This window comes from Pleurodeles waltl, chromosome 1_1 (genome assembly GCF_031143425.1).
Source record: "Pleurodeles waltl isolate 20211129_DDA chromosome 1_1, aPleWal1.hap1.20221129, whole genome shotgun sequence".
In the NCBI taxonomy this organism is placed as follows: Eukaryota; Metazoa; Chordata; class Amphibia; order Caudata; family Salamandridae; genus Pleurodeles; species Pleurodeles waltl.
This window is the reverse complement of record NC_090436.1, coordinates 777,815,135-777,827,069: the sequence shown is the minus strand read 5'-3', so window position 1 is coordinate 777,827,069 and position 11,935 is coordinate 777,815,135. Positions and strand designations below refer to the sequence as shown.

General features: G+C 42.3%; 1 protein-coding gene across 2 annotated transcripts in view; it reads right to left on the bottom strand.

Moving 5' to 3' along the window:
* Positions 1–544: 544 nt before the first annotated feature.
* PRXL2C (peroxiredoxin like 2C) overlaps positions 545–11,935 on the bottom strand; it is a 74,430-nt gene continuing 63,039 nt past the window's right edge. For both annotated transcript variants that reach the window (XM_069227716.1, XM_069227706.1), the window contains one exon: positions 545–1,271. In XM_069227716.1, coding sequence (XP_069083817.1) covers positions 1,144–1,271 — 128 coding nt within the window. In that variant the 3' untranslated portion in view covers positions 545–1,143. The remainder of the gene's footprint in view (positions 1,272–11,935) is intronic.

Genomic DNA, 11,935 nt, shown 5'->3' with positions numbered 1-11,935 from the left:
CTCACTCTTATAAGCAGCATGTAAAATCCTGACAGTCTAGCAATGTAAAGGAGTCCTGCCCGGGAAAAAGGAAAAATAAGCTGCAAGTATACCCATACTAGCTCAGCAAGTCACCTAAGGCACAGTCCACTGCTGCCAAGGGTGTGGACGCAAGTTACTATTCACAGCACAAGCCTCTAGACTGCAGAACCAACAGTCCTGCAGAAATGTTTGGAGTTTTAATACAAAAATCCATCTGTAGAGAAGCAAAAGGGACAGCATCAAAAGTAGCACAACTTACCTGCACAACAATTTACTGACTGACCCTAATAAGAGAGAGGAAAAACTATTTTTTTTGTTCTAGATCAGCTCCTTCCATGGCATAAGACCCAAGCTTAGGGGCAAGGATCTGGGAAAAGAGGAAAAAAAACAAATTTGCCTTCTAGACGCCATTCTTTGTGGATGATTTACCTTTTCTACGGGCTGTGATGAGGAAGAGGAACAAGATGATAAGGGATGCAGGAAGAGAAGTCTCTTTTGGGATTCACTTTAGAAAGAAAAAACATTCTACTGAAAAAGCCATCAAAATTTAATGGATGGAAATGCTCGAATTGGTCTGAAGCACTGGTAGCTATTCTGGGCCAGTGAGGGAGTTTTTCGGTTGATTTGTGCCAAAGCAGACAGAAAACAACAGTATTGTAGCGAAATATGACCTCCTCACCGCCCCACCCTCCGCCACCACCACAACCACAATCTAGGCCCATCAGCTGGGGCCATTCCTGTGAAAGGGAATACACTCAAACAGTTTTGGCTGTCAAAATAAACATGGCAACAGACGGCTCAACAATACTACTAAGCCTCTCTCACACAGATGTGATGAAGAGTGGGGAGTCACCTATGTCCTACTGAGTTCTTGAAAACACAGTCATCAAGACCCTCTCCAAAAGCCAGCTTTTAGGTCAGAAGTTATAAATAACGTCTCAATTTAAGAAAATAAATAGTGGATATATATTTTCGGATTTCTCTGTGTTTTTGTACTCAATAACATAAAATAATATCTCAGTCTTGCTTCGTGTGGACTCTGGCCTCTCATCGATGTAGAATGCAGTAAAGACGCCATCTAAAATCACACACAATGTCTGCAAAGCAGGTTTCAGTGTCAAATTACACATCCATAATCCGAGGTCTGGGCTTGAAATCTACATTTTGAACTCCAGCTTGATCCAAAAGGGAGTTTATTGGCATGTGGTCCATCCTGTTGCTATCCAGATGCATGAAGTGCACGTTGTTACCTAGAAGAAAAAGAAAACTAAAACTTAACACTTACATATCTTGTGTTGATATAATTACACAACTGGAACTTTTACAATGAAAAGCATATCGTAGATTTCAAATAGAACATCCTACCATGAAAGTCAAATATTTTTATCTTAGAAGGTACCGAAAGAGAGTTTTCACTCACAGAATACATTTTTGAAACAAACACTGGCAAAGCTAATGGGTTCAGCCTTGGCATACTGGCGTGGTGGTTACTTTTTTAAAAACATTACTGGAAGTATATGCCACAGAAAATAAGGAAAAAAGAAAATATGCCACCACTTAAACATGGCTGCTTTATATTTACAATAAAAAAATTTAAATGTAAAAACATTCAATTATATGACTGTTTTACTAGTGATGTATTTAAAGGATATAGCCTTCCAGATACACAATGCATTATTTTTAGGTATTATTGTTTGTGATACAGATAGGAATAAGACACAATCTAACCAAGTGCTGAAATTGTCGTGGGTTCATTCTACACTCTGCTTGGGCACACATATTTTAGCTTAGCTTAATCCTCTGGCCTGTGCTCTTTTACATACATACTACTCAGCTGTAAATTTGTGATTCTGCAAAAGCATTGTTATTATTATTCTGTGCGCAACATCATACCGTGCATTCTTGTCCAAGGTTCACACGAACAAGTGCATGATAATCCAGCTAGCAATTGTCTCCACAAGAGTATGTAAAGAGTTCGACACTTTGGCACATGCCCACGTCAGGCCTTTTTCATGGAACAAAAAATATGTTTCCTATAAAAACACTGTACAGGCGAAGGGACAACAGGGAGGTCATTCCAGTCAGGATTATGTCCATGCTGAATGCCATTTCATTGCTGACCTCAGACCTCTCTCTACAGCCATCCCGGGAGACTGCAGGAAGACCCCTATCCTTCGGGTAATGGGTATGGGTGCTCCTCTCATGTACTAATTACAGACAGATTGGACTATCACCTCCATGCTCTCGCTTAGGAGTTAGGGGTTTGGTAGAATTCATCTACGTATCTATGTATGTTATTCCAATATGTTGGGACTGTTTATTTTCTCCTTGCTGGTCCCCACCATTCTAATACTGTTATCTCTTGTTGCCCTAATAATTGCAGCCCTTATATTTTATCGTAGATTACAGTCTTTTCAATACCTGTATTGAAAACCATCCTGCAACTCTATCTTTGGCGTATGTGTGTGTAAGAGACCTTTTGCTAACGAGAGAAAGGGATGAGACTTGTCAACCATGACTTCCTCTGAGAAGACCTAGAGTGTCATGTTTCAGGATGGTACAAGTCACCTTTTCTTTCAGGTTTTGGTGAGGTGCTGCTAGCTAGCTAAAAAGGTTGGGCCGACAGCTGCCAAGATGGTGCGGCATGACTCAGTCTCCCACAAACAGTAGTGCTGCCACTCCTAATCCAGCAGTCTTGTCCTAACAATGGGAGACCTATGATAAAATCACAGGCAGCTACAATCTCACAAGGTCACTTAAACACTTCATAAAAGCAACTTAAAAAGCTAACAGAAAATAAAACCCTCTCTCACTGGGAGGCTGAAGTGCAGGCAAAATAAATAACCGGATTTTATTGTTAAATTAACAAAATGAATATGAAACACTACTTAAAACTGCTTTGTCACTGATAAGAAAGGAACTGTTTTTAGGTGGGCATCAACAATGTGCACAGGCTTTGTGCAGTCACTCAAAGTTAAAGGAGCCAATAGGAAAAGTGGGCTGTGGGATGACAGTTTAACCAACCAAAAGATGAAGTCTGCTGTCCAAAAGCTCCTCTGTGTATGTACGTTATGTATTCATTGTTTGCAAAAAATAAGAGTCTGGTAAGACAACTTAAGCTGTCGCAAAAACTACAGTATTTTCCACACTGTCTACAGTGAAGATTCTCATCAAACTATACACTTGAAACTCACTCATTGAAAAAAAGCCCCTGACATCAGCACAAGGCACAGAAAAAAACATGAAAATACTGCAAATCCACAAGTCACCCAAGCAAACTAAAGCAACAAAGTTTCCATCCTAAACAAACAAGTGAAGTGGATTCTATTTAGTTTTAATGGGAATCAGGAGTTAGCTTAGCCTTCTGGCTTGCAGGTCTGTGCCCCCATCTCCTAGTATCTTTTAACCTACTTTGCTTGCTCTGTTTGAGCACATGTATTTAATTATTTCTGCCAAAATGGCTGCTACGTTTATAGTTAGGAAGATGTTTTAGTTTCACGTTATTAGTGCCACTCTGCAAAGGTGTCACTATCAGTGTCAAAGATAAATAAGATACGTAGGTATTCACATCACGTACTGTCCCACTTTTGTGTGACAGTAACATAATGTACCTTTTCAGAAAATTGTGCATATATTTGCCATTCCAAGCATGCCATTTTATCTATTGTTTGGAAACATACCTGCATCAAGGGTCCTACAAGAGCTGTATAAATACATCTCACACAGACAAGATTATCAGAGGGATTCCTACCAGACGCCATCAACGCTACCTATACTACACATGTTGCATTGAAGCATGACCCAGCCTTCGTGTCACCACGGAGTCTGATCTAGAGACCTCATTCCAAGGTAATGCGGGTTGGGGGGGGCTCTTCTCATGGACATGGTACTGGCAGATTTGGTGTAACACACCTGGCTCTCTTTCAGTTAGAGATTAGGTTCATCACGCTAGGGTATTAGGATTCATTTTGCATCTATTTCACCTCTCAAGTTATTGCAAGATGGTGGGGGTCTTTGTATTCATGACTCTCATTTTTACCATTCTGTTTCTTGCATTGTTCATTATCCTAGTCAATGCAACCCATGCAATTTACAGTACATTGCAGTCTTGTCAATAAAATCTATTGAAAACTTTACTGCATCTCCTTCCTTGCCTGTGTTTGACTGAGACATGTAGCTCATGTGAGAAAAGGGTAATCTCTGTTTAACCACGACTACCCTGAGATGTCACACTCTTGAGTCCATGCATAGAGGCTGCCACAAATCACCTTTTACTGCTTGTGTTTTTGGTGAGGTACTGCTTGTGAGCCGGGAGGGTTGGGCCGACAGCTGCAACTTGTCGTAGGATTGGCCTAGTAGTCGTCTACAAACAAAAGTGCTGTTGTCCCTAAACCAGCAGTCTTGCCTCGAGCAAGAGTCCAACTATGACACAAGAACCGTCACAAATCTGAAGTCAAGCAATGAGATACAAATGTACAGGTGCCGAAAGCGTTATCCACAGAAACAAGAGAACACAGCAATTTCTACTACAAACATAATTGTGTAAGATCATATCCAGATGGCAGCCTTTAAGTTAATTATTCATGGTAATTAGCACTTATAGGGCGCCAAACGGCATGTCATCGCAGCACTTTTTGGTAGTTCATCGGAAACTGGAGTGTTATCTGGAACTAAAGGCTTAGAAAACAAAAAATAAGGGTGGGTCTGTGTCCTCTGGTGGTCACCTACAATCTAAAGTCCTGAGTACAGCATTATCAACAGCAACAAAGACACCCATCTGGAAAAGCTTGGCCATAACAGAGTGCATGAGTTAGTAATTCTGAAAAGGAACTATAATACGCAGACAGGAGAGAATAAGAACTCAAAATGACGTAAACATGCAAAACTCTACAAATTGAAATAAAAAGACGCTGCAGATGTATGTCCCAGTAACTTTAACACAGTCTACAGAAAAAAAGGGGAACACACAAACTGATTTCTCCCTTGTTCCCGTGGTGAATGTTAAACCAATCTTTCAAGTGGCTGAAATTAATGCTGCTGTGATTTCCGTCTTTTGTTAACAGTAGGTGGTCTATAACTATGAAAGGGCGTTTGTCATTTGCCAATCACTCACTACCTCTTGAAGGTAACTGTTGACCAAGACAGCTGAAAAAAAACCACCCCCACAAACCCACACACTCCACCACCACCACCATGTCACTGAAAGACCAAACGTTAGGGTAACGATTTGGCTTGGAAATAACACTTCAAATTATGTTTAAAAAAACACTACAGAAAACCTCAGAAATTCATGTAAAAACACAGTTAAAGAGCGTTTATGGTTACGAATTGACCTAAAAAAAACACTGAACTTCACAAGTTATGGTTAGGAACACAATTCATAAATAGCACAACAGCCATGCAAACCATAATTTACACACCAAAAGTAATGCATTCCCCCACCCGTTAAGGCATGTACATGTGCAATAGTCTTTGTCACCAAGGTCAACATACCCTTATTTATCGCTGGGGCATTATACCACTTCCCATAGACAGCGTAGTAACAGTGAGAGGTGAACAATTCCATGTTCTGCACAGTATGAATGGGCCGTGCTGCCTTAAAAACACAACTAACCTTATGCACGCTTACACACTCAACAATCATGCATAATAATACACAACGGCAGACACAACCCAATTTCTTCAGAGAGGACCAACCCCCACTTCGAATACAAAAATGAATTGTACGTTCTGATGCACCTAATCTAAAATACTTATTTAACTGTTGTGATATCAACTGACAGCCGCAGGCCCTGTAATGTGCTACACCTTTCAATATCAGAGAATCAAACAAATGTCAGCCACTCACACCATGCCAAGACAGTTTTCTCGTGTAAACGTAATTTCACAGCATGAATTAAAAATACATCATGCATGGGCTGTGAGTGTATGCCTGTGTTTTTTTTTCAAAGGACCTTTGTTGGTTTTAGGAGAACGACAATTGCTGTCTAAATCATTGATATGACATGGCACAGCTGTACACCTAACTCAACAACAACCAAAAGAAAAAAAAAACAGAAGAAAAAACATAACTCAGTCAGGCACAAAGAATACACTATGATTCAACTCCACTGGGTCCTAGGCAAATTGAAGCATACAGGCATTCCATTAGTCCTACCACAGCTGGTGTCACCTAGGATACACAAAGACTATCATGCTGCTATAGATTGGGACTAGGTTTCCAGAAAGGTAGCATGAAAGAGTAGCGCTACTGAAATCACTTAGCAGGTGTACCGATCCCTCTAAGATTAGCATTTCTCAAGGGGGTCTAATGTAATTCTTGTTATCACTTGCAAAGGCAAGCACTATTTCGTTCTAGTGCCTCGTGACAGGCTATTTCGAGAGACCTCTACCTTCCTCCCTAAGTAGTGCTATGTTTTCGCTTCAGACCATTTCTGAACTGACTGGAGCCACTGTCCCATTGTTGGGGATTCAGACTTTCACTTAGGGTTACAGGCCTGTGGCTAACAGCAGGCTGAGGAAAACAAACGTGGACCCAGCTCTGCTGCCTCTCGGACGTTTGTAAAGTGTGAGGAGTCAGCACTGAAACCCAGACAAATGACTAAATCCAGTGGCAGTTAAGGAGCTTCACACACCTCTCTCCAGCAGGAGGCGATGTGGGGACTATCGCAGAACATATGCCTTATGCCGGCCATAGGTGTGTAACATCTGCGGCACTAGGGAGTAGCGGTTGGTAGATATTATTGAATATCCAAAGGGGTCACTGTGTGCCCTGTGCAATATATTAAACTATATATACTCAAAGCAACCGTTACTGATATCTTGAGAGGATATGCTAGGATTTAGCTCCGCTCCTTCTGATTTAACGGCCTTATCTATGTCTACCTACCAACATTCATTAGGGCCTGTAAGGGAAACGCTACATGAGCGTCAATAGACTTCCTAAGCCAAGTTACTTGCTTTTTCCAGCACATAATGTAGCATGGATATGAGGTTCTGTGTCTGTTACTGCCCAATAAGTGTGCAAAGCCCAGACCAGTCTGCTGTAAATCAGAAAGTGCCCCATGTGTCGGTCACACTGTTTCACTAACGTACAGAATAGAAGAAGGGTTCCATCCTGGAAGAGGTCACTCACAGTCAAAAGGGCCACACCCTCCCAAAGTTCCTATGAATGCTTGGAAAGGTGTCACCTATATCTAGGAATACTCTGCACCGGAATTAGAGGGGCACAAAAGATTAAATGACCGCTGACTTGAAGACTCCTTTAATACCAGTATATAGCGAGCTGACAGAGATAATGTTGCAGAAGTGAGGCTTTAGATAATAAAAAGTTGTTATTTCTATTTTGCGCTGAGTGCATGCCTCTCTGCCAGGGATTGGTCAGCCAACCAACAGAAAACCTGCTGAATTGCACTGCTTAGTTAAAAAAATCTCAGGAGCTCCTAGGCTTCCCTGCTGCTAGGGTATTTAGCTTGGCTAATGAATGACACCCTATGTCTACTGACATTCCAAATTACATTTCCCAACATCCTGGGAAACTGCAGAGGCAAGTTTGAGAAGTCATAACAAGGGAAGCATAATAATTCTGGCAAAGGCAGTTCTACAAATTGCAGATACAGGAAAAGATTTCCAAAAGGAGGGCTGTTACCTATGTGAGGTGATTGTTTTCATTAGATTACCATCATGTAAATCGAGGTTGGAGTGATATATGGTAATTTCCAAATAGCAGAAAGTTGTAGGTTTCCATTTAATTGCTGCACTATATATAGTGAGTTCCACAAAAGCAAGGTGTACTGGGAAAAGGTATGACTTAGACCAGTTCATACACAAGCTTGATGTTAACTTAAAGTTATTCAGGATCAGTAAAAATGTGTAGGTTCGTTACTGCGCAGGGGAGTTGATGCGACGAGTCTTTCCTAACAGGAGAGGCGATGCATGGGTTCCTTACTGGCAGGGAAGGTAATGTGTCTCTTCTTTCCTCAGAGGAAAGGCAATGTGTTGATTTCTAGACAAGCAGCCTCGGTTTCTTACTACGGTTAGGGGGTCGATGAGAAATTAACGCCCCGGGGATGATGCATGGAAAATCTAGACACAGTGTATTGATGGAGCCCCGGTGAAACAGGTGCTGCATCGGTTTGGCAGCCGTGAGACAGGCGCAGCGTTGATTCCCCAGCTGAGGGACAGGCACTGTGCCGATTTTGTCCATCACAGTGAATCGGTGTATGGGTTTTCTCCTTCAGGTCATCAGCTTACACTTCCAAAAGGCCTAGGGATTGGAGCTGGCACAACTTGGCAAGTCATGACTCTCAGCAGAAGAGCCCAGGCACTGGCAGATGAAGTCTTTTAATGTCCCTGACACTTCTTACCAAGAGGCACGCTCAGTTCAAGCCCCTGGAGAACCTTGGAAAGCAGGATGTAAAAGCAAAGTCCAGTCTTTTCACTCCCAGGACAGAAGCAACAAGCATCAGGCCAGCACAACAAAGCAACAGGCAGAATGGCAGTCCCTCCTACAGCATCCTGCTCCTCATCTGGCAGAATGTCCTAGGCCAGAAGAGTTCTTACTTTGTGGGGTCAGAGGCCCAGTACGTATACCCACTTCTGTCTTTGAAGTAGTCAAACTTCAAAGAGTAGTCTTTGTAGTGCACAAGACCCTGCCTTTCCCTGCCCTGGCCCCAGACACACTCCAGAAAGTTGGAGACTGCTTTGTGTAAGGACAGGCACAGTCCTATTCAGGTGCAAGTGTCAGCTCCTCCCACCACTCTAACCCAGGAAGACCCATCAGGAAATGCAGGGCACACATCAGCTCCCTTTCTGTGACCATCTAGAGTAAATTCACAAACAGTCCAACCGTCATTCTGACCCAGGCGTGTATTCTACAGACATGCAGAGTCACAGAATGGTTAAGCAAGAAAATGCCCATTTTCTATAAGTGGCATTTTTACACGTACTAGTGAAAATCCAACTTCCCCAAAAGATGTATTTTTAAATTGTGAATTCAGAGACCCCAAACTCCATATCTCTATCTGCTCCCAATGAGAAAATTACACTTAAACTATATTTCCAGGCAATCCCCATTTTAACCTATGGTAGAAATATAGGCCTTGCATTACTGGAATCTAAATTTAACAGTATTACACAATCAGGACATGTAAAACACACCTTTACATGTCCTACCTTTTAAATACATTGCACCCTGCCCAGGGAGTTGCCTTGGGCCTGCCTCAGGGGTGACCTATGTGTAGTAAAAGAGAAGGTTTAGTCTTGGCAAGTGGGTGCACTTGTCAGGTCGAACAGACAGTTTAAAACTGCTCACACAGGCACTGCAGTAGCAAGTCTGAGACATGTTTTACAGGGCTACTCATGTGGGTGGCACAATCAGTGCTGCAGACCCACTGCTAATCCGTGGGCGCTCCTCCTCTATGGCAGCGGAGTGCCACCCCTCTCCAAACAATGAAACAATAATAAACTGTGTTTATTATCGTTCCACTGTTAAATGGGAAAGGTCCTGGGGGATGACGGGGACGAAGTGGAGTGCACTGTCCTCAGTGCAAATGAGTGTTTGGTCGGCCAAACACACATCTGCACTGTGCTCTATCCAATCCGGAACTGTGTTGCTGGGCTGGAGAGAGCAGGCACAGACTTCCAGTCTGTCTGGGAGCGCCCTGGATGCGCACTCCAGCCAATCCTAACGCTGCTCTGAGCAGAGTCGGGATTGGCCACAGGGCAGGCTGGAAGCTTCTGCCTGCCTGCTGTGACCAGGAGAGAGGAGCGGCACGGCAGTGGAGCAGGTAAGTTTTTATTCATTTATTTTTTTAATTAAATGTTTTTGTCGCTGCCCCCCCCATGTGCTGTCCTGCCCCTTTACCGTGCAAGTGCCTCTAGTGCAATTTACTGGAGACTTACAAGGAAATCAAATATGCCAATCATGGAGAAACCAATCACCAATCCAATTTAGACGGACAGCAATTTAGCACTGGTCAGCAGTAATAAACTGCCCAAAGTCCTAAAACCAGGAAAAACAAATCAGAAAAAATAGGAGGAAGAAAGCAAAAGGTTTGGGGATAACCCTGCAAAAAGGGCCATTTCCAACAATGAGGTAGGTGCCCCTTTGCAGAAGACCAGAATAATGCTGAGAAAGTTCCCCATATACACAGTGCAAAAGGACTAGTTCTTATAGGTCACACTGTCTGTCAATCCTTTTCACTCTTTCAAGGCCTCAGCATCCATGTTAGACGAAGAGTCTGGAAATAGCAGTGAATGTGGGTTAGCAGCTGAAATACAAATGACGTCCCTCTTGTTCAGCACCATGAGGGAAGCCGTTGGACCAGGAACCACGGGTATTCCTGAGCAATGGATGGATCTGGAGAACAGTGGAGTAACGGAAAGTGGGAGATAAAGTCAGTAGGGTATTACTCTTTTCTAGGTCTCCACACAATTAGGAAACTATAGTTTTGCAAGAGAAGGTCCTTCCTATTGATCCGTGGAAGCATTCGCACTTTCAGTTATCCAAAGATGGTGAACAGGCAAGATGGTCTGCAACAATCATGAACAACATTCTAAAGTGAAACAAATGAAAATGTTTGTAGCCCAGGGTAGAGCAAGATACTATTTCTTTCGGACAGTATTCATTGCTGGTTAGGTGAGACTATGATTGACACCAAAGAGGGTGGAGCAGTACTGTATTAAAAACACAGACCTTTGTGCAGTGCACACAATGAACTGATGTATTTCAGAGATCTTTTAAATGCGATGATAATGAAAAAGGACACACAGTGAATTAAACAAATTGCCACACTTTGTTCGCTATGTGGAACAAAAGCGGATAGGCACAGAGTTGGACACCTAATAGGATCAATGATGTCCTATTGAAAAGGGTGAATAATCTCAAACTCAACTTGCTTTTAAATGTTGAAAGGTCTCCCCCTGAACTATTGAGCTACTGGTTTGACATTTTCATTTATGTACAGGTGAATCAGATCTCTTTTGAGTTTGCCCATTCTGGAGAACAGTTCATGAAAGTTTGGTGACACTGAAATATTCCGATGTCTCAGTTTGGACAATTAATTATACTACCTGCAGCAGGTCGAGTTAAACTGCCATATGAAAACTCAGAATGCTGTCTATATTTGCATCCAATGCAACCACAAATCTTTAAAATTCTACTTGCCAGACATCATGGGATAATGCAGTTTGAAAACAGCTCCTGCAAGCCAAAGGCACACATTTGAAAAGTGGTCTGAGAAAGAAAATATTCTGCAACTTGTCAAACTTAGTGCCTATCATCAAAATGATTCTGTCTCCTGCATCAACCAAAACAGAAATGTTTATACCATCAATGTCAATATCTGGTACTGGTTCTCTGATGTCATCATCCTCCGTAACAAGACTATTGTGGCTAAAGAATATTTTCGCAATTTAAGGTGGTGTATGCTCTCAATGTGTACGATAGCTGCTGTTAGAGCCCCTTTCAGTTAGTTGTCTCAGTTGGTGTTGTTAATTTGCTTTCCTTTGCAAAGGCTGTGGGATGCACAGGAAACCTGGACTGATAAATGTATCTGGAATGACAAAGTTGGATATGTCCTTTTCTGTTGGATGCATTGTAATTCTCTTGAAGTGGTGGGTAGTCTCCCGCATGGGGTTGTCCGTATCTGCAGCATGGTCAGTCTCCTCTTGATGCTGATGTCCACAGGTGTTTGATGCAAGAGGACAATCACTACAGCTGCACACAGTATGTTGGTGATCCATTTCTTAAGCCAAAACATGGGCAGATAGAACTGCTCAGGGTAGGGGCACAATGTCCATGTTGTTTATGCTCCCGAAACAGTTCTTCTCTTGAACTAGAGGATTTACATCCAACTATGAACTGAAGATATTTTGAAAAAACTCAACTTCAGTTCTGCATCGTCACCAAAAG